The sequence below is a fragment of the Candida dubliniensis genome, chromosome 4 (assembly GCF_000026945.1).
Source record: "Candida dubliniensis CD36 chromosome 4, complete sequence".
In the NCBI taxonomy this organism is placed as follows: domain Eukaryota; kingdom Fungi; phylum Ascomycota; class Pichiomycetes; order Serinales; family Debaryomycetaceae; genus Candida; species Candida dubliniensis.
This window is the reverse complement of record NC_012863.1, coordinates 1092765-1117079: the sequence shown is the minus strand read 5'-3', so window position 1 is coordinate 1117079 and position 24315 is coordinate 1092765. Positions and strand designations below refer to the sequence as shown.

At 32.6% G+C, this 24315-nt stretch overlaps 14 protein-coding genes across 14 annotated transcripts; 6 read left to right on the top strand and 8 right to left on the bottom strand. All coding sequences in view use genetic code 12, as the record gives it.

Annotated features, from left to right (window-relative positions):
- Positions 1-1240: 1240 nt before the first annotated feature.
- CD36_44670 (serine/threonine-protein phosphatase, putative) lies at positions 1241-2488 on the top strand (the record flags this gene model as incomplete). Its single annotated transcript, XM_002420074.1, has 1 exon — positions 1241-2488. One exon carries the CDS (start codon positions 1241-1243, stop codon positions 2486-2488), a length of 1248 nt encoding a protein of 415 aa, XP_002420119.1.
- A 1089-nt stretch (positions 2489-3577) lies between these two features.
- CD36_44660 (MAP kinase kinase kinase, putative) lies at positions 3578-8065 on the top strand (the record flags this gene model as incomplete). The annotated part of the gene is made up of 1 exon (XM_002420073.1): positions 3578-8065. The coding sequence occupies one exon, from the start codon at positions 3578-3580 to the stop codon at positions 8063-8065; it is 4488 nt and encodes a 1495-aa protein (XP_002420118.1).
- Positions 8066-8231: 166 nt separating this feature from the next.
- Positions 8232-8606, bottom strand: CD36_44650 (mitochondrial 54S ribosomal protein IMG2; the record flags this gene model as incomplete). The annotated part of the gene is made up of 1 exon (XM_002420072.1): positions 8232-8606. One exon carries the CDS (start codon positions 8604-8606, stop codon positions 8232-8234), a length of 375 nt encoding a protein of 124 aa, XP_002420117.1.
- Positions 8607-8789: 183 nt separating this feature from the next.
- CD36_44640 (WD repeat-containing protein, putative) lies at positions 8790-10352 on the bottom strand (the record flags this gene model as incomplete). The annotated part of the gene is made up of 1 exon (XM_002420071.1): positions 8790-10352. The coding sequence occupies one exon, from the start codon at positions 10350-10352 to the stop codon at positions 8790-8792; it is 1563 nt and encodes a 520-aa protein (XP_002420116.1).
- A 207-nt stretch (positions 10353-10559) lies between these two features.
- On the bottom strand, positions 10560-11834 carry CD36_44630 (conserved hypothetical protein; the record flags this gene model as incomplete). The annotated part of the gene is made up of 1 exon (XM_002420070.1): positions 10560-11834. The coding sequence occupies one exon, from the start codon at positions 11832-11834 to the stop codon at positions 10560-10562; it is 1275 nt and encodes a 424-aa protein (XP_002420115.1).
- A 1087-nt stretch (positions 11835-12921) lies between these two features.
- On the top strand, positions 12922-14301 carry CD36_44620 (uncharacterized membrane protein YOL092W homologue, putative; the record flags this gene model as incomplete). Its single annotated transcript, XM_002420069.1, has 1 exon — positions 12922-14301. The coding sequence occupies one exon, from the start codon at positions 12922-12924 to the stop codon at positions 14299-14301; it is 1380 nt and encodes a 459-aa protein (XP_002420114.1).
- A 120-nt stretch (positions 14302-14421) lies between these two features.
- CD36_44610 (acetyl-coenzyme A transporter, putative) lies at positions 14422-16077 on the bottom strand (the record flags this gene model as incomplete). Its single annotated transcript, XM_002420068.1, has 1 exon — positions 14422-16077. One exon carries the CDS (start codon positions 16075-16077, stop codon positions 14422-14424), a length of 1656 nt encoding a protein of 551 aa, XP_002420113.1.
- Positions 16078-16951: 874 nt separating this feature from the next.
- On the top strand, positions 16952-17215 carry CD36_44600 (uncharacterized protein YCL057C homologue, putative; the record flags this gene model as incomplete). The annotated part of the gene is made up of 1 exon (XM_002420067.1): positions 16952-17215. The coding sequence occupies one exon, from the start codon at positions 16952-16954 to the stop codon at positions 17213-17215; it is 264 nt and encodes an 87-aa protein (XP_002420112.1).
- Positions 17216-17999: 784 nt separating this feature from the next.
- CD36_44590 (conserved hypothetical protein) lies at positions 18000-18413 on the bottom strand (the record flags this gene model as incomplete). Its single annotated transcript, XM_002420066.1, has 1 exon — positions 18000-18413. One exon carries the CDS (start codon positions 18411-18413, stop codon positions 18000-18002), a length of 414 nt encoding a protein of 137 aa, XP_002420111.1.
- Positions 18414-18484: 71 nt separating this feature from the next.
- CD36_44580 (conserved hypothetical protein) lies at positions 18485-19249 on the bottom strand (the record flags this gene model as incomplete). Its single annotated transcript, XM_002420065.1, has 1 exon — positions 18485-19249. A coding segment is annotated over one exon (765 nt), but the record flags the coding sequence as incomplete, so codon positions are not given.
- Positions 19250-19789: 540 nt separating this feature from the next.
- Positions 19790-20626, top strand: CD36_44570 (DnaJ domain-containing protein; the record flags this gene model as incomplete). Its single annotated transcript, XM_002420064.1, has 1 exon — positions 19790-20626. One exon carries the CDS (start codon positions 19790-19792, stop codon positions 20624-20626), a length of 837 nt encoding a protein of 278 aa, XP_002420109.1.
- A 162-nt stretch (positions 20627-20788) lies between these two features.
- Positions 20789-22069, bottom strand: CD36_44560 (glycoprotease, putative; the record flags this gene model as incomplete). Its single annotated transcript, XM_002420063.1, has 1 exon — positions 20789-22069. The coding sequence occupies one exon, from the start codon at positions 22067-22069 to the stop codon at positions 20789-20791; it is 1281 nt and encodes a 426-aa protein (XP_002420108.1).
- Positions 22070-22172: 103 nt separating this feature from the next.
- Positions 22173-22913, top strand: CD36_44550 (DASH complex subunit, putative; the record flags this gene model as incomplete). Its single annotated transcript, XM_002420062.1, has 1 exon — positions 22173-22913. One exon carries the CDS (start codon positions 22173-22175, stop codon positions 22911-22913), a length of 741 nt encoding a protein of 246 aa, XP_002420107.1.
- Positions 22914-23031: 118 nt separating this feature from the next.
- Positions 23032-24034, bottom strand: CD36_44540 (60S ribosomal protein L30; the record flags this gene model as incomplete). The annotated part of the gene is made up of 2 exons (XM_002420061.1): positions 23032-23349; positions 24032-24034. 2 exons carry the CDS (start codon positions 24032-24034, stop codon positions 23032-23034), a joined length of 321 nt encoding a protein of 106 aa, XP_002420106.1.
- Between the last annotated feature and the right edge of the window lie 281 nt (positions 24035-24315).

The following is a 24315-nucleotide window of genomic DNA, read 5'->3' as shown; positions in this document are numbered from 1 at the left end:
AATTATTTATTTGCAATGAAGTATTTTTTGACAACACTAGGATTGTTTTTTGATGCAGATGTAATAAGTAAAAAAAAAAAAAGGGGAAGGATGGAGGAGGAAGAAAAGAACATAAAAGTTGAAATATTTGCTAATGTACAACTAACACCTTTTAATATGTTGATGTTTAGAATTGAATTGAATATTTCAATAGATACTCTAATTTTTTATGGCAACAACAAGAACAAAGTATCTGGTTAGGTTGAGGCCAATGATGATGCTTAAATAGGTGAGAAAAATACAAAAGGGAATTACAACTTTATGCGGTCGTGCAAAAAGACAAAAACTGCCACTCTTCTATAGATTCCCCAAACGATTATTGGAAGGAATTATAAGAAGTTTATTGGAAAGGAAAGAAGCGAATAGGATGGGTTGGGATCTATAGTTAAAGGTATTGAATGGGTTTTATTGGATTATACCAAAATGAGAAGTATCCCTATATAGAATCTAGGGTATATTTTTTGGTATGTTTAGTAGGAAAGTAACATGGTAGCATGGTGGCAGCACCGGTGGTTTCCCTTTTTTCTTTTAATGTGAAAGAAACGACTTTAAGTCAATTCAATTTAGCTTTGGCTTTGGCTTTGGCTTTGGATGGGACGGGCTATAATTGGTATCGGTCGGGGATTGGGCTTAAATGAGTGATGTGCCCTGGACCAGCCTAGCAAGCCACCACCCGTCCAACCATCCAACCAACCAAGAAAAAAAAATGTTCGTTTGTTTTTCTGGCACCATTGACACGAAAAAAAAAAAAAAAAATTTTAAGGCAAAAACAAAAAACAAAATAATAAACTTATCACTAAACTTTACTAACCCAATCTACCAATAGATATCCCAAACAAACATATCATTACAGCACTCTTATAATCTTCTTTTTTTTTTTTTTAGTTCTTTTTGTTTGTATTTTTTTGTACTGTCATATTATTTAATTTTCCCCCATTCATCAATATTTATAGGTACCTGGGAAGGACTATTTTACTCGACTTTGACGACGATAAGGCTGTAAATCCCCCCCAAAAAAAATTGTGTATTTCCTACCCCCATAATACTTCCCCATCAGAATCATCATTAGCACCATCACCAACCCCAACATCCTCATCTCAATCCATTTTCATTAAAACACGTGTGTTCACATCCAACAAAACATTATCAGACATACTAATTCTTTTTTTTGCTGTCATTCATTGTAAATATATGGTATTAAATGACAGTGCCGTTCAAAATACCAATATCCGATTTGGATTATTGTCTAGAACAATTATTAGATCATAAACCGCCAAAGATTCTTCCTCCAGAAACTATTCAACAGTTATGTCATACATTGAAAACCCAATTGTTACAAGTTCCCAATATAATATCTCTACAATCCCCAATATCGGTAGTTGGTGATATTCATGGACAATATCACGATTTATTAGAAATATTTCAAATTGGTGGGTCTCCACCTCAAACTAATTATTTATTTTTGGGTGATTACGTTGATCGTGGTTATTATTCAGTGGAAACTATATCGCTATTATTAGTGTTAAAATTGAGATATCCAGAACGAGTGTTTTTGATACGAGGTAATCATGAATCAAGAACAATTACTACTAATTATGGATTTTATACAGAAGTGTTAAATAAATATCAAGGGTCAGCTGATGTATGGACGTTTATTACTGATTTGTTTGATTATTTGCCATTGGGGGCCACTATAGATGGCAAGATATTTGCATGTCATGGTGGGTTGTCTCCAAGTTGTCAACAATTGGATCAAATACGAGCGGTGGATAGATTTAGAGAAATCCCTCACGATGGGATTATGGCAGATTTAGTATGGAGTGATCCCGATGTTGCCATACTGGATTTTAAATTGAGTCCTCGAGGTGCAGGTTATTTATTTGGTAATGATGTTATTGATAAATTTTGTCACGATAATAGTTTGGTACAAATGATTAGAGCTCATCAATTGTGTAATGAAGGTTATACAAGTTATTGGAAGGGGAAATGTCTAACAGTTTGGAGTGCGCCAAATTACTGTTATCGGTGTGGTAATAAAGCAAGTGTTTTGGAAATCTTGCATTCAAACTATGATAGTAAAGATCCTACAGATGTTCCTGATGGTGAACAAGACAAGGCTGTCAATAGTATTAATGGTGAATTCATAGGGCTGATTGACTACGATAATGGTTATAACGACTACAGAAATCGATTTAATAATAGTTCCTGGCTACACAAGCAACAAGGGGTGCTACCGGGACAATTTTTCAATGTTTTTGAAGCATCTAAAGAAAATGATGAAGATACTTTACAAGGCAAAAGTGTTAATGGTATTAATTTTGAAGACGAATTGTCAACGTCTGATGATGATAGTAATAGCAATAGTAGCAATAATAATAATAAGAGTGATTTTTTTGCTTCTTTTTTCCAAGATCGTCCTAAACGTCAACAAGTTGAATATTTCTTGTAATTTATAAGTTTCCCTTTTGTGTTTGGTTTTACTTTGATTATATATATTATGTGTATAGAATGTTGTAATATTAATTAAGTTAATTAAGTTGAATTAACCGTAGTATAACTCAAAATTGAACCCATCGTGTATTTCATAATCTTCCAAAGTAATATGATCTTTATAAACTTGATATCCTTTTTTCAAGATAATCTTATCCAGGGGAGCACCAATCTGTAATCCAAGTATCTTTTTAACATCACCAATAGTGTCTGTTTCAAGACATTTTAATCTAATTTTTTTACCCAATCTATCATTAGCTTGTATTTCAATCATTTGTATTCAATGTAGTTTATAAGTGGTATATGACAGTTAGCAGGAGATGAGGATTGTAGAGGAAATAGCAACAACAGTGATAATATTTGAGTGAATTGTACACTACTTTCTATGTATGGTAAGTACACACACATTTAGAAGTAGACTAAAAAAAATTATACTTAGTGGCAGCAGCAAACTTTCTGGTGTGTCTCACTTCGTTTTTTTCTTCCTTCTATTATTTAAGCAATCACTTATCCACCATTACAACACTTCATTCCATCTTGAATAAATACTTTAGCTAAGTATAAGTTTATTCATTCATTCATTCAGTTTGTCAATTTAATTCATATTCACTCCTTTATATTTATTCCCCCACCACGAAATTTATTGCAAATTGAAACCCCGGTTACTTTTGTTGTTGTTGAATTCTTTTTCTTTTTTTTTAGTTACTTACGAGAACTCTTTACAACCAACACAATCTCCAACCAAAGCCATACACGCCTTGAAAATCAAATATAGAAATTCTTTAAATTTTTAATTATCAATAATTTAAATACTGAGTTATCCTTTTAACTTTAACTGTTGTATTATTGTTTTAATTATTACTTTATTCGAGGTTTTTCTTTGGTTTTCTTTTTTTTGCCCACTATTAAGTTCATTAATAATAAAAGAGCATTTTCATTTATTTCAGATAGTTCAATTATTACCTTTTAGTTAAACAACATTTAATATCTAATAGAACAACTAGCCTATAAAAGGGTCGAATTAACCACAAACGATAGTTAAGTAATAATGTCAGATATTCCTTCATCCAATGAATCTCATCTGGATTCTATTCCCATTAATCATAATAATAATAATAATAATAATAATAATAATAACTCTAAGGAAATTGGTAAGGACATAAACTCAACTCATACTCCTCATCATAGAGTCTCATTTACTGAACAACAATCAATGTCTACTTCAAGCAGGAAATCCTCACTTTTGAGAAAGCATTCCCTGAATAATTCATCTTTAGAAAACGATAAACGTCCATCCATTATATCGAGAAATAGCAATCCGGACATTCATAGAGAATCGTTACCTCCTCTTAGTCGAGGACCAAGTTACAATAGTAATTATACAAGAAGTCATAGTTCAAAGAATGTTAATGCCAACAATTCCATTAACGCTGGTATTACTTCCGATAATAATAATAATAATAACAGCCATGCAAATTTGAATACTCCAGTTAGTTCTCCAGTTACATCCTCAGTGAGTTCTCCATCAGCCAATGGTAAGCAATTTAACTTGACATTACCGGCAGGAAAATCAAGAGAAAAGTCACCAGGCCGTCATTCCAAAGAGGGAGGACATACTAGATCAAGATCATTTACTAAACAACAATATGGTGCCGGTAGCACAAGTTCTCAACTGAGCACACTGTATTTGGCTCAAGAAAAAGCATATCTACGTAAAATGAGAAATCAATCTATTGACGATTATTATTCAAAAGGTATACCTGGCGCTCATGAATTCTCCAAAGCAGATGATAACGATGATGAAGACGATGAAGATGAAGAACATTCTTCCTTTGATGCTGGTGATAATGCTAATTTGTTAGCAGCCATAGATGATGATAAATATCAAATTGACTATAGCATGGCTCTTTCATTAATGAAAAATTCTAATGTCAATTTGAGAAAAATCGCCAATTTGAATTCTGATGACACTGATGATCCAGCTATCATTGAAAGGTTGGAATGGCAATCGATGTTGACTTCTGTGTTAACTGGTGATGTTGTTCGTAGTGAAAAAACGAAAATCATTAATATTAATAACCCGGATAGTACCCAAGAATCCTACTTGCATGCCACTTTCAAAGAAAATTTGTGGTTTGGAATTAGGGCCAAAATCTTTAATCGAACTGAAGATGAACAACGTAAAATTGTTGCTTATAGAAGGACTTTGGTGGATCAATTGATTGATGATGTGATGAAATTTGAAATTGATTATGAAAACTCTACTGAAAATCCAATTAGAGGTCAAGTCAAGACTATTTTGGATAGATATGACCAAGCATGTAGCTTGTGGAAAACATTGGAAGACATGTATAGTGATAAACCAGCGTGCCGAAGTGAAGAGTTTCAAAACAGAATTGATGCATTAACAGCATGGTTGACTATTACTGATGCAATTAGTAGAGAAACAAAGTCGTTACGATTATGGATAGGAAATGATGAGTTGGATATTACCAAATCTCCTGTGGAAGTTTCATCTTCCAATACTGTTACTTCAAATAGTAAAATTGTGAAGAAAATATTTGATGAAGATAACAAGTCATTAGCTGAGAGATTAATGAAAGAGAAAGATGTGCAAACAATTTTCAGGAAAAGAATTTTCAAGCCAATAGCACCATGGATGATCAAATCTAAAGATACTTATATTAGATTAGGAGTCATGTTTGAGAATATGAAATTGCCGGATTATTTACATGATTTGTTGCAAATATGTATTATTCCGGTTCGATTAATCAAAGAAATTGTTATTGTGCGATTAGGTTATGCCATGAAATTACAGAACCCTACATTAATGATGATTGATCAAATGCTTGATGATTTTAAAAGTTATATTACTGTTGCCTTGGAAGTTAAAAGTGGAATTCTGGAATATAAAGAGCCCGATGAAGATAGAAAATGGTTAATTAGTGATTTATTTGACAGTGAACTTGAAGATTTTGATAACGTTATATTAAGATGCGTTCGTTACTTTTTGGTGTTACTCAATAGAAAATTATTAGATAGTTCGCGTTCGCCAACAACGTTCCGAACATTTAAAGAGCCAGAGGAGTTGGAAGAAGCATGGAATTTTTTGAAACCATTAGGACATTATGTTGATGGTGGTAGTGTAGTAGTTGCTGAAGAAATCACTATGCTTGCTCTGAGGTTGATTCACCGGTTGATGGCATATTTTAATCATCAGATTAGAGATCCTACTTATAATGGACTGTCTCAAGACTTGATCCGTTGGTACAGCTCCACGTCGGAAAATTTCGGTCAATTGCGACGTAAGTTGGCTCGTTTTATGGGTGAAATATCTCGAGATTTTAAAAACTCGGTAGTATTTGATATACCGTCTCAATCAAATAGTACCAAGACTTTGTTAGATATCCTTCGTACAACTAATCATTTTTTGGTTTACACCGGAACTGTTGAGACTCAAGGGACTTATTTTTTTGCCAGTCCTGAACTATTAGGCAATGAACAAGAGATTTTGAAAATTTTGACGGGATCTTATGTTGGATTGGATCCAAGTACTGATAATCTGCATTTCACTGATTTATTGCACTTGATACGATCTGGTAGTGAAGAGCAAATACGGTATAATGATGATAATGATGACGATGATCTCGAATCGTATGATGATTCAAATAGTGCTTATGCTTATGTTTTGGCATTATGTCCTATGAAACCTATCGTATGGGATGGGCTTGTTGTCAATGTTGATATTGATTCGGTTCCGATTACAGATATGAAAAATGGTGAATTATTGTTAGTCTCGAAATTATCGTATTACGATCTTCATATTGTCCGCAATAGGTTTTTGGAAGTGGCAAGCGAAGTGTCTCTTGGTAATGCTGGACTTAAACAAATGGAATATCGATGCTCGTTGGCCAAAGTGAATCAAGAGTTGAAAAAAATGAATCGAGTTGTTTTTAAAATGTGCTCATCAGTATTAGAATCGGTAGAGATAATCAAAACTAGAATTGCTGAACTTGACCCAGTAGGAGAATATCAAGCATTAATTAATAGTTATTTTATTTATGCGCGTGATTATGGTAAGAATTCGGTGAGAATGCTCGACCCGCAACGGAAATCAACTATTATTATGAAGATGATTCAATTATCGATTGATTGGGTCAGTTTTATTTGTGACGATTGTATTCCAACCGATAGGAAAACTTTCCGATGGTGTGTTTTGGCATTAGAATTTGCCATGGAGATGATTCGTGGTATCAATATATTTTTGTTGACAGAGGAACAATTTACGAAATTAAAAGTAAAAGTTGCTCGTTGTATGTCATTGTTGATTTCTCATTTCGATATTATGGGAGCCAGATCAAGCGAAGCAGAAAAGAACAAATTATTGAAATGGACATTGCAACGTCATAATATTGCTAGTTCTCAGAATGACGATGAGTATTTGAACAAGGTGTATCATGAAGAAGTCATGGGACAGATTAAAAAAATTGAAGAAGAGCGACGTGATTTACAAGAAGAGTTGCAATCAATTGGACGTGTATTGGATGTTACCGATCTGGAATATCAATTTGTCACATTATTGGCATCGTCATTTTCAAGTGTTTCCATCAGATGGCAAAAGGGGGCGTGTATTGGACGTGGTACATTTGGCCAAGTGTTTTCAGCAGTCAACTTGGATACTGGTGGAGTTATGGCTGTCAAAGAAATTACATTCCATGATAGTCAATCGATTAAAAATATCGTACCCCTGATCAAGGAAGAAATGACGGTATTGGAAATGTTAAATCATCCAAATGTGGTACAATATTTCGGTGTTGAAGTTCACCGTGACAAAGTTTACATTTTCATGGAATTCTGTGAAGGAGGATCGCTTGCTGGATTATTGACCCATGGTAGAATTGAAGATGAAATGGTTATTCAAGTTTATACATTGCAAATGTTAGAAGGGTTGGCCTATTTGCATCAATCGGGTGTTGTACATCGTGATATCAAACCTGAAAATGTATTATTGGATCATAATGGAGTAATTAAATTTGTTGATTTTGGTGCTGCTAAAGTTATAGCTAGCAGTGGAAGAACTCTTAGTGGAATGACAAATGCTTCACTCCGTAAATCAGTTAAACGTGATGGACATGATAATTTGAATTCCATGACGGGTACACCGATGTATATGTCGCCAGAAGCTATTACTGGTACGTCTACTGATAGAAGTGGTGTTGTTGACATTTGGTCTTTGGGATGTTGTGTATTGGAAATGGCTACTGGAAGACGTCCATGGGCCAACTTGGATAATGAATGGGCCATCATGTATCATATAGCTGCTGGTCATAAACCACAATTACCTTCACCTGAACAATTGAGTGAATCAGGGAGAAACTTTTTAGCACGTTGTCTCGAACATGATCCTGATAAAAGACCAAGTGCTGTTGAACTATTAGCTGATCCATGGATGGTTGACATTAGACAAATTGCTTTTGGAAATTCCGATGTTACAACTACACCATCATCAGAGATTTCAGGTCCTATTTCAGAATAAGTCTGGGTACACTTATAGAGGGAAACAATAATAGAGCTTTTCTATTTTCTTTATTTCGATAATCCCAAAAATATATATGTCTATATGTATGTATTGTGTGACTGTATATTTACAAGATATGATACGACCGAAAACTATATTTGATGGGGAGGGTTTTCTATTTGATTTATTGAGTTGAGGTTGAATTTTTATCAAGATAATTTTTAATTTCTTCAACTACATTACCTTTAATATTAACAATTCCTGCTGTTGAATTAATAGTTAATTTATAATTTGGATTAAAATTTAATAAATCTTCACGAAGTTTTAATAAATCACCTTGTATTCTTTTGATTTCAGTAGTGATTTTAGTATTTTGAATCTTAATATAAACTGGCCAATGATTAAATTTAGTTTTGGGAATAAAATAATTATTTATGCCAAATCCATTATTAGGTAAATCTTTATATGATATTTCCGATAATTTAGGAAATTGAAATAATTGTAATTCTGGTTTAGGAGTCTTTATATGAATTTTCGATAATATACTACTTGGTCTCATGATAATATGATGTTGTGTGATAGGTTCTAAGGAACGTGGTGTATGTTATATAGATTGTTAAGTATATGTTAAAGATACTAGAAGCGAAGAAGAATAAAAAAAAAAATTTTTTCAGTTGCTAACAAATATTCAAGTGGTCGTGTTATTGTATACAACTATATAAACCATACTCATGTTCTCTTTCTAATGGGACCATAATCTAATCATTTTATCTTTACCACCAGAAGCCACTCTTTTACCGTCTAAACTCCAATCAACTGCATAAACTTCATCTGAATGACCAGGTAAATCTACACTCAATTTTTTAGTTCGAATATCCCATACTTTTAATGTAGTATCTTTAGAACAACTAACCAATAATCGATTATCGGCCGACCAAGCAGTTTGATAAACTGGAGCAACATGACCTCGAAGGGTAGAAATAAATGTACCTCTAATACCGTCCCAAAGTTTAATAGAATTATCAAAAGAACTTGAAACAACAAATCTTCCATCAGGTGAGAAATTCACATGATTAACAAGTTTTTGATGTCCCGTCATTCGACATATAGGTTTTGATGATTTTAATGGTTCCCAAAAATACATTGTAAAATCATCACTAGCAGTAACTAATCTTTCATTGATTGATCCATTTAATTTAGCCACTTTTTCATATTGTTGCAAAGCACGAGTACGTAATTCTTCTGGTGAATAGTGGGTGATCTTTGTTGAAGTATGATCAAATCCTCCTTTACGTAAAACATAATCGGTCGATAATGATAAATGATTAACCCAATGAGCATGGCTTTTCAAAGTTTGAATACATTTCCCATTAGCACTTATATCCCAAGCTTTAATGGTCTTATCATGAGATGCACTGTAAACAATATTAGATCCCGACCATTTAACACAAGAAACAGCTCCAGTATGACTACTCAATGTCATAGTACAAGTTCTTGCTGTGGTGTCCCAAATTTTAACAGTTCCATCTTTAGAACCAGAAACTAAACGGGGGTTATCGTTGGCTTTAACTAAATGTAATGGTTCCCAACTCAATGAACTGACCCATTTAGAATGACCTAAAAGTGGTTTCCCTACTGGTTTACCCGTTGTAGCATCCCATAATCGTATAGTATTATCCATAGATCCTGTGGCAATCAATTTCCCATCTGGGGAATAAGTGACACATAATACCCAATTTGAATGTCCACTTAATGTATGCAATGGAGTTTGGGTATTACAATCCCATATACGAGCAGTAGAATCACCAGCTCCGGAACACATACGACTGGAATCATTAGGAGCAAATGCACAACATAAAATTGTTGATCCATGTCCGGCAATTGCTGCATTCGAACGAGTAATTGGTTTAACTTTAAAAATTGCCCTTGGGGTGTATACTAATGTTAAGAAATCTTCAGTTGTTTTGATTCCTGGTTTTAATACAGAATGATATAAATTATCTTTAATATCAATTAGTTTATTGTTAGCAGTAGTTGAGCTATCTTTTTCATCCGCATTTAAAAGAGAAAATGTGTAGGGAACTGGATCATCTGATTCACCCTGTAAATTGTTCAATAATTCTTCTAATTGTTTTTCAGTGATTCCACCAGGAACTCGAATTGAACCACCAGTCGATTCACCAGTATCTGAAGCTTGAAATTTGATAAGAACATTTGGTAAATCTTTTGGTATAAGATCTAAGTCACGGACTTTTTGTGCTTCCTTTTTTTGTTTCTTCGAAGGTGGCGGTATAACTGTAGCCATGATTAGTTGTTTATCTGGTTATCTGGTTATGTGTGTTGACTCAAAATCAAAATAGACTTTGGTTTGTTTAAATAAGATGTGTGTTTTTCAACTTGGTTAAAAAAAATTCGAGATGGCGCACGATGAGATGCGAATTGAGAATCAAAAAAAAAAAAAAAAAGAAGACGGCCTAACAATTTATGTTGATCTATACATTTTCTAAATACTCTAAGTTATCATACTACTTGTACTAATTATAGGCAATTCGTCTTCTGAATCTTCAATTATATCATGAGTGTCTATAATTGTAGGTGTTCGACTTTTATCGATTATAAAACTAGATTCAGCATTGGTTGCATGTAACATTGTAAGATCTTCAACATTGGGGGAGGAAGAAATATCAGGGACTGTGAATTGTTGATTCAAATCTATCATGGTAAAGTGACTTTGTTGATTATTGCTGTGCTTGTCAAAAAGCTCATCATATGTGTTATAGAACTCGCTATCAATATCGAAAAAAATCGGATTTGAAGAAGTAGTAGTAGATAATGAATTCATCTTAAATATCACAATCTGGGCAGCATATACTAATTTCAATTGGTCTTGGTTGATCACAGTATTCTTTTCTGAATTTGTAGTTTTACAATATTGATTTCTAAAATGTGGTGAATTGTGATACCAGTCATGATAAATGATTAGTTTGACATCAAGACTTTTATGAGTTTTAAATGGAGATAGCACAACTCTCCCCTTTTCACTAAATGAGGAAAACGATGATGAAGACGGGGTTGGTGATATCGAGTTTAATGATTCTAATAAATCCTGGTTTTTCGTTGCTTTGTAGGGTCGATATTTTGTATCTAAATATCCCAATAAAAATACCATCGAATTCAAATTTATACATTTATTTTTTAAATTAGTAATTAATGAATTGACGTGTGATTCATATTTTAAAATTGGACTTGATTTCAAAAGATCGGAATTGTTAGGTAGTTCCGGTAAGGGATCTTTTTCCTGAGTTTTTTTATTGTTGATAAATGTGTCATTAATTTCAATGTGATGTTTTAGTATAACATCTTCATATATCGAAGATAATTCCAATCTATAAACCTGCAATAATTGATGAAATTCATTTATTATAAGTATAGTGTCAGACGGTATTGTTGTATCAATCAATGTCGAGTATAATTTAGCAAATGTATCACATCTGTAATAAGTGATATTATCTAACCAAGACTGTTCAAAATGGGGTTGCAGTTTAAGAAATTGTAAAGGAAACTTATTCATTGTATCGATCAATACTATGGATTTATTTTCCCGTAAGTGTGAAGCTACTAATGCACACAATACCATATACATCCCATTACAACTAGGTGCTGATTGGACATCATAAATCTTGTTTTTCACTTGGGTTTGAAATATTAGATTGTCTAGACTTGGTATTGAAGTTGTTAGATTGGAGAAGTTCTGTTGCAGTTGTATAATATCTCCTAATAAAACCATATTGTTAGTGCAATAGTCTAGATTATCATTTGTATACCGTTAAGATCTTGGTTAAAGTGTATTTTCGATATTTGCGGCTTAACAATGAAAATTTGTATGTGTGTGCGTGTGTGGAGCTGATTTTCGTGATTTCAATTTACGCGTCTTGAAAAATATTTGAGAGCGGTCGTGTGCTACTGGTTGGACATCAACCACTAATGATGTAATATAATACTAATCAATCCAACTAATATTTAACTATTTCAGTTTATATAGTGTTGCAAATTGAGTGGTTGGAAACAGAGTGGGGGGTATTTAGCTTTAGTGGTTTAAATAATATTGAAAATGGTGATACCACCCCCAAATGTCTTATTTGGTAGCGCTTCAAAAAAAAGCTTGATAGTAATAATATTATTATTTTTCAGGACTTGGTTGCTTATCAATCACACCACCACCACCACTCATTTGTACTCCACCTATTCCAATAGCATAATTAATATAATATAATTCAATTTACAACGCCGCTTAACAACAACGACATTAAATACTGCAACCGAATAGAGAATTATATATCGTACTTCAAGATAAAAACAACAACAAGTATCTTCACTATCAAGGATTGTCTCTTATCAACACACTTCAACCAACCATCACAATAAATAACACAATCGTGACACAAAAGAAACGACAAAGTAGTCAAAACATTTGACACTTCGACAGAACCAAACATTGATAACAACAATTTTATACCATTTTATAGATTAACTATTTATTATCTGTTATCAAGAACCTTCTTTGTCATATTTGATTCTCTCTAAAGTTATCAATTTAGAACAACCAAACTAAAAAAGGAATTCCATCTCAACATTTCAAAAATTATAAATTTTGCACTCCCTTTTTTTTTTCACCAAATTTTTTTTTTTTTTTTAAATCCATCCATCCCATTCAAAGGTGAATTATAATCTTCGTTATCAGCACATTTTATTATATTATATTATATTATATCGGCATATTCAACACACGCATACTTCTAGTAATTTAATGAGAATATAGTATCAGATTCAAGAAACCGACATTTATCTATATATATACGCCTATCTATTTTGATATGACAGATTCCCTACGATTGACACATTCACTAAAATTACTTGACAACTTTATGTTCAACATATCAAAGACTTCAAGTATAATATCTTTAACAATATGGTTATTTACTCAGATACCACAAATAATTTTAAATTATAAACGTAGGGATGTTTCATTATCAATTTCATTTGTTGGATTAACATTTCTTGCGGATATCATAAATCTAACATATCAAATTCTGATTAAAGACTCTGCATATTGCATTTTATTGGTATATATGATAATACTAGATCTAATAATAATTTCACAATACTATTATTATTCACGATACTTTAAAAAGTCAGTGTCGTCTCCACCACAACAACAACCAACATTGGTCAATCGAATATTGGGGGCTGCGTTCGTAACAGATCTTGCCCTGGCTATGAATATCAAGGTACAACAACAACAACAACAAACATTTCCTTTATATATTGACTGGGTCCAGGTCTTGCCCATACTGTGCTGTTTCCTATATATAATACTGAGAATACCTCAAATAAGGCGCAACTATGTTAGAAAATCTACTACGGGACTTTCGTTATACATGGTTCTCTTTACTGTCTTGGGTACAATATTCAATTTACTATCGATCGTAACAGATACAAACCTTTATAAGGTATTGTCAATCAAGATTTTTTTGATTGGTAGTTTTGTTATAGTGATAATGGATGGAGTGTTGTTGTATCAATTTTGGTTATATCGTAAACCTATATCCCCTTATGAAAATGATATAGTCGATATAGATGAACAGCCACAATGGTATGTCAAGAATCAGCCACTAGTATTCTACCAATCATTTGAGCAAGACAGACCACTACAACAACAACAATTAGCGTCATCATCTGTACCTTCAACCACTTCTAGCCCTCATTTTTCCAATCTGATCCATCCCATTAAATCAAATCAATCCCGAGGAAGAAAATTGGTAAAATCACCAGGTGAACAAACCCTGCTATTGGATGAATCTTTGATAGCATCAACAGCAGTATCAATGGCAACACCTCCACCACCTCAGCATTATATTGTTAGTTCAAGTTCTAGATCCAGATATCAACTGATTCATCGTTTTAATCTGCAACAAAACCAAAACCAAAGCACTCAACCGAAAATTATTCCTCAAAGTCTAACTAGTAGTTCTGTTGGTTCTGCTACTAGTTTAATACCAAGTATAATTGGTAATATTTCTAGTGTCAATAAAAAATTAATGGATGGTTCAAAAATTCCATTCCTGCCGATTGATTTTTTAACTGATGATTACTATAATGGTAATAAGAATGTAAATTCATCTAGAGAAGGTGTAAATAATGGAAATGTTGTTGTTGGTTCTTCTAACGTGTATTATGGTTCTATAGATACCTAGAATAGAATAGAAGTTTAATTATAAATCTTAGTTTCGTTTTTTTTTTTTGTTTCCTGTTAAAGTAACGGAATATGTATTATATATAATTATCTCTATTTGAATTTCAATTTTCTAACTTCATTATTTCGATACCCTCCAAGCACTATTTGGTAAGCTTTGAAGATAAGTTGCCTTCTTTTTAACCCAGAAAAAAATTATGATTCCTAAAGTTATACATAATGCATTTGTATAAAAATATCCATCTCTTATGGTTTCAACTTTACCTCCAGAATAAGTACATTGTTCCTTTGCTTCTTCCGATGTTAACATAATATATCCTTTATCAGTTATGCATTTATTGATAGTAATCTTGTCGATCAAATAATAAATAAATATTCTTGGCCAAGTGCCTCCATAATTGGATAAAGTGTTTAAGGTGGTCATATATGTTCCACCTATAGCTGGATCAGCAATTTTGGTATGAAATGCACAAAGTGACACAAATTGGATTGTCGACATGAATGATCCTAATAAATGTTGCAAGATGATAATTATAAAATAGGTGGTAGAAACTTTTCCATCTTTAGGGAAAAAATATACAATCAATTGTGCCAATGATGCCGCCACTAATCTCCCCATAAACCCCCAAAGCCAAGGCCGTAATGGTGCTTTACCGGTAGACCACCTACCAGCATAATATCCAAATATCATTTCAAATGGGAAATCAATAAGAACCGTTATAGAAAGATCCTCTTTTGATAATCCTTTCTCTAATAATTTCAAATTAGTACCAGCTTCATTTACTTGGAATCCCAATTTTGCAATTAATAAAATAATAACAAATGTTTGAACATTAGGCAATTTCAAAACTTCATACATTGATTTATAAACATTAGTTAAATCTTGCCAACTCGTAGTATTATAAAGTCCCTTCTCTTTAGCTAATCGATCTTTATTGATATTGACCAAATGTGGTGGATCTTCAGGAACAAGACAAATCACACCAGTAACAATCAAATACATCCACCCCCAAAATTTCAAATATCCTCCTAATGAAAATAATCCAACATTTAATGGAGTTGATCGTAAATATTTATTAGCAAAATCAGGCGAACTTAAAGCTAAAAAAATTGTAAAACTTGAAAAATATCCAGTATTAATTCCAATTGTTTGTGCTGTAGAAGCATAAGATAAACTTTCTGGTGATAAACAAGTCAATGCCCAACCATCAACTGCAATATCTTGAGTAGCACAACATAAAATCAATATGAAAAATACAAATGTTATTAAACTTAAATAATTTTTGGGGTTTTCCATTAAATCATTTATTTGACTCCCCAAAAAAATCAACATTATTCCAGAAATTGTTTGAATCGGTATAATCCATGATCTTCTTCGACCCCATTTTTTCAGATATATACTATCGACAAATGGTGACCAAATCAATTTTAATGAATAAGGATATGCTGCTAATGAAAAAATCCCCACTTGAGAATAAGTTAATTTTGATTTCAATATAAATGGAATTGATCCAAAGGCAAGACCAACAGGTACACCTTGTAAAACATATAATAATACTAAAATAATAAATGCTTTTCTATCTTGAGGAGCTAGATGTGATGATTTTGTATGTGTATGATGTCCCAGGGTATTATTGGTGGTGGTGGTATGTTTTGGTTTGAGGTTTTTGTTGGCTAATGGTAAAAGACCATTATTTTCTTCATCAAAAGCAGCATGACGATAATTTAGTTTGTTTTCTGTTGAATCAGAAACAGAGAATTGTTGGTTTTCTGACATATAAAAGCCCCCTTGTTGATTCCAAAAAGAAAAAGAATGTGTAATGGATGGAAAAGGTTGGTTAAGTGTTTATTTATATTGTAGTTTTTTTTCAGGCGTTTATTATTATTATGCGTGTCCTTTTTGAGTTTAATTAGGGGTCTAATTTTTGATTTCCTCGCTCGGCATGGGTTATTATTGGTGTTGTTGTTGTTCTTGCCCCACATATTAACATACACACACACATATATAGAAACAGAAACAATAATGACAACACTGTAAGTTATGGTGTTTTTTGTATTGTCTCTGTGTTTTTGTTCGAATAAAAAGTGTTAGTATTGACTTGATTATTTTAGACAAAATTGGGATAAATTTGAGTCTAAAAAAAAAGATCTCTTCCATTAGTTGGAATGAATAATTTTGTTTATAGAAGTATATTCTCAAGTATGGACAAAAGAGAATACTAAATCTATTTAATTAACAATCAATCAAATTATATAACTACTTGAAAATGCTTCACTACACCTAAACTATTTGTTGAGGTAATGGTAATTTTACCAGTTTATGTTAGGTTTTTGATTAAAAATCATTATATATTTGGTACAATTAACACGACCCACAACAATAATTTGTGTCCAAATTTGAACCAACCAAAAGTTGCAGAAAAAAGTTTCAATGTGAAATATTTGCTGGTGAATTGAAATTGAACATTGATTGGAAACTAGTTCAAATATAGAAATAGAAAGAAGTACCACTCCCTTTTCCAAAAATAGTATGTCAAATTAATTATACATTACGGTATACCCATTGTCAAAGAAAAAACCTTTTCTTGCTGGATTGTAAACTTATTAATTCCAATACTAACATTTAACTTTTATTAGGAAAATTTATAATCATGTCTACAGAAATCAAACCACAAGAACTCGTGCCTTCTACTGCTTCTCAAAACTTATTGAACGACAAATGGGATGTTGTTTTATCCAACACATTGATCAAAACTGGATTAGGTTTTGGTGGTGGTGTGTTAGCATCAATTTTATTTTTCAAAAGAAGAGCATTCCCAGTATGGTTAGGTGTTGGATTTGGATTAGGTAGAGGATATGCTGAAGGTGATGCTATCTTTAGATCTAACCATGGATTAAGAACTGTTAAAGCTTAAGATGTTGATGATTAGATGTAGTGGGACATAATAAAAAGCCAAAAAAATCAAGTAATTTATTTTCTGAATAAAAAGTTTTGAATTTGGGGGAAAGGGGTTCTGTTTATTGTTTAGTCAGTCATTTATTTCCTTGAGCTTTTTTCATTTATTTATCTATTCACAATTTTATCCTTTTTCTTTGTTTTTTACCATTCATAGTTTTGTTGGTGAGGTCATTATAAATTGTATATTGAAATCTAAAATATCTTTGTTTTTTGATATTACCGTTCTTTTACGATTACGATCTACATCAACAATATAGTGTTCCAATTGAAATAACTGATAGGAATGAACGAAATTCTTGACCAAACATTAACTTATTAAAGCATTGTTTTATAAATATACGTATACATTCATGAAATGACTGTAAAAAAAAAGACGTTACGATGTCTCCAGCCTTTAATATTTGTGTCAATATCGACGACAGCAACCTTTTGATTAAAAGATGCAATCTGCTCTATTGTAAAATAATATCCTTTATTGGTAACCACGGGATGTAAAGCATGTAGATCTGACATATATAATAATATAGTCTTTAGCTTAAGTTAAATATTTTTGACAATTTAAGCATAGAATAAGAGACTAATGCAACCATGTTTTGTTACGTACTGGATATTTCCTTCTACAAGGATGCTACCACTTGTCAACAAAGGAAGCTACATTTGCATATATAGTAATAAAAGTTCTACTTAACATTGTATTCTAACTTGTACCATTTTTAGTCTTCCCACAATGATAAAGGAATTTAAATTTCTTCCCTTGGATGATATTCAACAGGAACGAATTGAAGAACTGGCCCATTTCTATCCACTAACAGGATACTCTTCTTCCTGACAACGTATTCTAATTTTGGAAATTCATCAAGATTCAAATCAACATTAAAACTAGATTCAGAAACATATTTCCAATCAAGAAAATTATTTTTCAAATAAACTTCATTTTCGAAAATAACTTTTAATGAATCTTTATGATGTAATAATGCCGGATAAATGGTTTCAAATGAATTTAATGACTCGGGTACACCAATTTCTTTTAATGAATTTTGTCTTAAAGTTCTAACAATAGATACGAAAACTGTCTCATCCAAATTTACATTTAAACTCTCGAGTGAAGTGAATTTTTCAGCATGATCTACCAATGGTATGTTAAATAAATTCATGCTTTTATATATACGTAATTTTTTAATTTTTTTTTAGATCGAAGTTTCTAAAGATATTGTCCATTCATATTTTAACTATTGTGAATATGTAAATCCAAAATATCCACTGGTTCTGGCAACTGAAAATATGGTAGATCAATTAACATGAGTTTTTCTAAATTGGGCATCTGTTTAATGAAAGTAAACCTTGTTTGGATCTTGGCAGAATCAGAACAATACAAGGTCAACTGTTTGATTCTGTTTAGTGGATGATTCTTTAATTCAAGATTTATATCATCAGATAAAATTGGTTTTGTTGGTTTAGTTTTAAGTTGGTAATCTGATAACCATGAAGCATCTTCATTTAAATATATTATTCCAAAATTAACTGAACCACGCAATTTTTGTATTTGTTTATTTTTCACCATTAAAGATGTTTCATCATTAGTACGTTGGAAAAAAATATTTTCAACATATTTAGGATTTGTATCATCTCCATGAAACAACTCCTCAAACGAAAACTCACCAATTAATGTATAATTAGTAAACGCTGGTATATAAAAATTCTTGGGAAATAAAGGCCGGTCCTTAGTGTGCAAATACACATAAATGTTTTCCATCAATTTCTTTTTACATATTTCACGAAATGATCTATGAATTAAGGCAAAATGAATAATATCTATTTGATTGACATAACTAAGAATCTTATCAATGATTTCATCTGGTAAAATGAATATCCCTTTAGTTAAATTATTTAAATTCGGTGGTGGTGGTTGTAATTCTAAATTTTTATGAAGATAATCATATGGAACCCCATCCTTGGTAACCGTACCAGTTGAATGGTCAATTATTACACCTTACTCCTTTAATTCACAACCTATTTCGAATGACTTTTCTATTGATTCATCCAAATCAGACATTCTTTTCTTCTTCTCAATGTGATACTGATACAACTCAATTATCAAGATGAAAAATAAAAAAAAAAAATGGATAATAGAGAATTAATATAATCTCACCAAACCCAAAATCCCAAACAGTAATTCAAATTATGAGAAATTTCTTTTTAAAACCAAAAATGTGGCGAATCCCAACAACCATTTATATTCCTGTTTACAAATTAAAACAAATAATTACAGTAAAATTTGTAATTAAATTACTTTGGTGATTCTTCCACCATGTTGCATTGTTATTTGTTTGTGGGTGTATTATTATTTTCTTTTAAACTGTCTCTTAACTTTAAGTGGTTTGAAAACTCTTGTGATAGTTTTTTAGTAGAAATTATACAACTAAGGCGTAACCACATTTTTTGTCACTTCTCCATACAGGAGTTTAAAAAAAAAAAAAAAAAAAAACCAAGAAAATAAACTGCCCCACCGTACCATGTAATTATCAACACAATGGACCAAACCATATCCCAGATTATAAATGATGATATTAACTTGTATGATGTATTAGGAGTTTCACTTGACAGTACACCTCAGGATATTCGTCGAGCCTATCGACAAAAAGCCTTACAATTTCATCCTGATAAATACGATGGTGATACAACGAAATTCAATTTGATTTTGAAAAGTTATGAAATACTAAGTGATAATTCATTAAAGTTGAAATATGATGAACTTTGTCAAATAAAGTTGACAAAACTAGAAAATCGTGCTCAACTAGATGATTTAACAAGGAAATTTCAGGATGAACTAATAGCATCAGAACTGAAAAGACAGAAACATCGACATCCCAATATCGAACTAATGAAACAAGAAGGATTGAAAAAAAGAAGAATCCAGGAACAGAAATTATTTGATGAAAAGAAACCTTGTACTACGATTTATGATATACCGTTGAATAACAATGTATCGGTCAGCCTGAAATATGCCAACACGACAGTAAGTTTAAAATACAAGTTTAAAAAGGAGCTTGAAAATCTAATTGATGGAAATGTTATATCCAAAATCATGCTGATTTTCGGCGAAGTTACAAAAGTGACAATGAATGGTCATGATAATCGATATGCCTATGCGTATATTGAGTTTGCTACAATTGACGGTTGTAACCAAGCTTTGCGCCACAACTATAGCGAATCAGCAAGAAAATGGGACGGAACCGAGGTCAGAAAGTTGGCCAGTTTACTTAGGGAATGCAAGAAGGCAGACCTTGCCATCTCAGATTTTACTAATAATGATAAAGTTAACCAAATTTTAAGAGATTATTTGAAAAGTGTCAATTCCCGTATCTGACAAGAATACCATGGGCAAATATGTAAAACTTGCCTTTTCAAAGAATTTTATTTTTAATGTACGATCACCATTTTAACGAAATAAAGGTTTGGATACTCACCTCTACGTCGAGGATCGATATCTAACAAATTCTGATCATTTCAATAATTTTTAGTATATGTATTAATCGTCTCTCCATTTAACAAACACTTCATCTGTTCTAAACCTTTGTGTACAGACGGTATTGTTCAATTGGTTAGTTTGACCTGTCCTATAACTCAACAAACCTGCATGGGCAATCATGATACCATTATCTATACAGAAACGTTCATCGGTGGCATATATTTGTCCATTTTTACGATCCTGAATCATAAGCTTCATCATCTCTTGTAATCTCTGGTTAGAACCTACTCCTCCAACAATTAAAACTTGATTGCTATCAACATGGGCCAAAGCTCGTTCAGTAATCTCCACCAACATGCTAAACAATGTTTCCTGTAAGGAAAAACACAAATCTTCAGCAGTTATAGGCTCCCCTGACTCTTCATCAATGAGTTTTTTTTGTTGTTTGCCAAACATCTCTTTGGCTATGCTATCAATGGACGCTAAAATACCTGACATGGATAAATCCATCCCTTTGACTGTGTATGGCAAGGCAACCAAATGTTTCCCCTTTTTGGCCATTTGTTCTATGTTATAACCAGGTGCTGGTTCGTTAGGAATCTTTAATGTACGTGCAAATCGATCCAAACAATTTCCAATTGCTATGTCAAGTGTTTCACCAAATATACGATATCTTTGTTTCGAGTACGCAATGACCTGAGTGTTTCCTCCACTAACATACAACACCACAGGGTTTTGTGCACCAGTAATCTCTCTACCCATTTCTATGTGGCCAACACAATGATTGACACCAACCATGGGGATTTCCCATAGCTGTGCCAAAGTCCTTGCTGCAATGACTACACTCTGTAGTGGCGCACCCATCCCAGGACCTTGTGTAAAACAAATCACATCTATATCTTTTCCTGCAACCTTTGCTGTGGCTAATGCTTGTTTGATAATTCTAACTACCCAATTTCTATGATGTCTTGCCGTATCTCGTGGTAGAAATCCTTCTCCTGGTGGAGTTATATAAGTATCTCTGATATTTGATAATACTTCGGCACGGTTTGTTGATGATAATGGGCCCCTGTTGTGTTTGATCACACCCACACCTAGTTTATTTGCAGACCCCTCCAATCCAAGAGCCAAGTAATGGTCTTTTCCTGGTTTAAGATACTTGTCCAAATCAACAGTCATGATAGTATAGTAAGGTGATCTGCTGTGTAGAATTAGGAAGATGTAGTTGTCACCTTCTTCTTTGAAGAAAAAGAAAAAATTATTCTTTTCAACACGACTCGATTGGAAAAAAATATCACATCGCAGAGCGAGGGAGCGACTTACGCAATTGGCGTTCAACATATCATCGAACCGCGAGCAAACAAAATGTAAACAAACCTTTACTTATAAAATACACTTAAACCATTGAATTATTGTGCCACACAAGATATAAACCATAACAGCCATGACAGTCTCAGAACCTCTTGAGAAGTTACAACAATCATTCAGATCTATTCAGTCGATAAATTTTGACGATGCGCAAATGTTTACCAACTCGATTGTGAATGCACCAGCAATAACAACATTATTGAAGGACCCCACCCATGATGAAAGTTTGCTATATAAGATTGTCAAACCAAAAACCAATAAAGGACCAAGCAAACTAGTAAGTACAATTGTTGAGTCTGCATCTATGGATAGTAAGCCTGAAAGAGTCGATGGTAAAATCCTATATACACTTGAAGGTATAATAAGCGACAAACCTGAAGACGAAGATTCAGAAGAAGATGAAAGAAATCCAGTAGTGAAATTCCCTAAATTAGGTCCTAGAAATGCTTATTCGAGACCATTTATACACTTGGAAAACTCAGAAGATTTCAAAGAAACTTTTTATCAAATATCACAAGTGCTATCAAAATATCCAAACTTGATTGATGATTATCCAACGTTGATCAATAAATTGAACACATATGAAGATACTTACCGGAAACTACAAAGAGATATAGAAAATTTGGAAGAAGAGATAAAAGTGCTGAAGGCGTTTCTTGAAGATAACTATAATGTGAGCTACAGTCCCAAAGTTAAATCTTCGGCATCATTTGGTAGTGATGATCCCGATGCACAAATAGATATTGATGAAGCTATACGGAGAGAGGAAGAAGAAATAGCACAACTAGAGTTGCAATTCAATAAAAGAGGGTATTAAGAGATTGCTGGTGGCTATGATCAAAATACAAATGTAGTTTGTGTATCCTTTTAGATTATGTACATTAATTAATTAAATATTGTTATTATATAATTCTTAGCTATACCAATCAAACTCCTTAGATAGAAGAAAGGATATCGGAGTCACCAGCATCCAAAATGGACAAAGTACCAACTCTGAATAATTTACCACAAACGGTACCCAATTCGTTGTTACCACCTTGGAAGTAGTAAACTGGGGTCTTGGACAACATAGCGTAATATTCCAATTCAGATTTTCTCAAGACTGGGGTGTTAGCAGCAATGATAACCAATTTAGCTTTACCAGTTCTTAAAGATTTGACAACTGATTTGTAACCCAAGGTATATTTACCTGACTTGATAGTCAAAGCTAATTTTGAGTTGATGTTTTCTTGGTTCTTGTTAGATTTTGGGGCCTGTATTAAAAAAAAAAAGAAACAATTGTTAGTAAGACAATCCTTGTTAAGACTTGTATCATGCTTTCTACTTTTGATAGGTTCCACATACATCTTGTCCGTCTTCTCATCAGGAAAACCCTTTCAATAAGACGATGTATTCATCAATCAAAGGTAATATCACGAATTTAAAGAAATTATACTGACCATCTCTGTATATTAATTAATTACTCCGGTCTTGGTGTAGTAAAAGAAAGAAGAAAACTCCAAGTGTAATTGAATTTAGTGTGTGAAAAATTTTTGTTTTACATTTGCGAAGCCTACACCACACTGTATGAGAATTGGCAGGAAGAGGTTTTGAGAAAAAAAAAAAAATAAAAAAAAAAAAAGTGTGCATATCAACACGACCAAAAGTGTTCAGCATTTGATGTGTCACGTGCAGATAATTAGGGCTGGAATTAGGGTTTTGTAATATATGCAGGATTTTGTTAGCACATAGAATGAAAGTTCTCACTTTTTTTTTCCCTCCCTCCCTCTCGGTCTCATACTAGGGTTGCACACATTGTTGATACACCTTTTTTTGCTCAATGTACACACACACGCACAGGCCAGTGGGAAAAAAAACAAAATTAAATGAAAAATCATTTTCATCCAATATTAAGCTTCTTAAGATAACCAACCAATTAATATGTATGTGACATACCATACGACTGAAGTTATAAATGGGGATAACTATATATCGAATGATAAATGAAAGCAAGAACAAGAATGGATATCAGTGAATAATATTTCGTTTAATCTAAGAAAAAACCAATCAACCGACAAATTGGAATTTGAAACCAACAGAGAATTGGAAACCTTCATATATAAGTCAATAAGAGAGAATTACCAACTACTACATTGCCTGGCTACTTTGTTTATTATATCAAAAGATCTATAGTTACCTACCCTTGAGCAATTTTGTGGTTTGAAATACTAACAATTTAT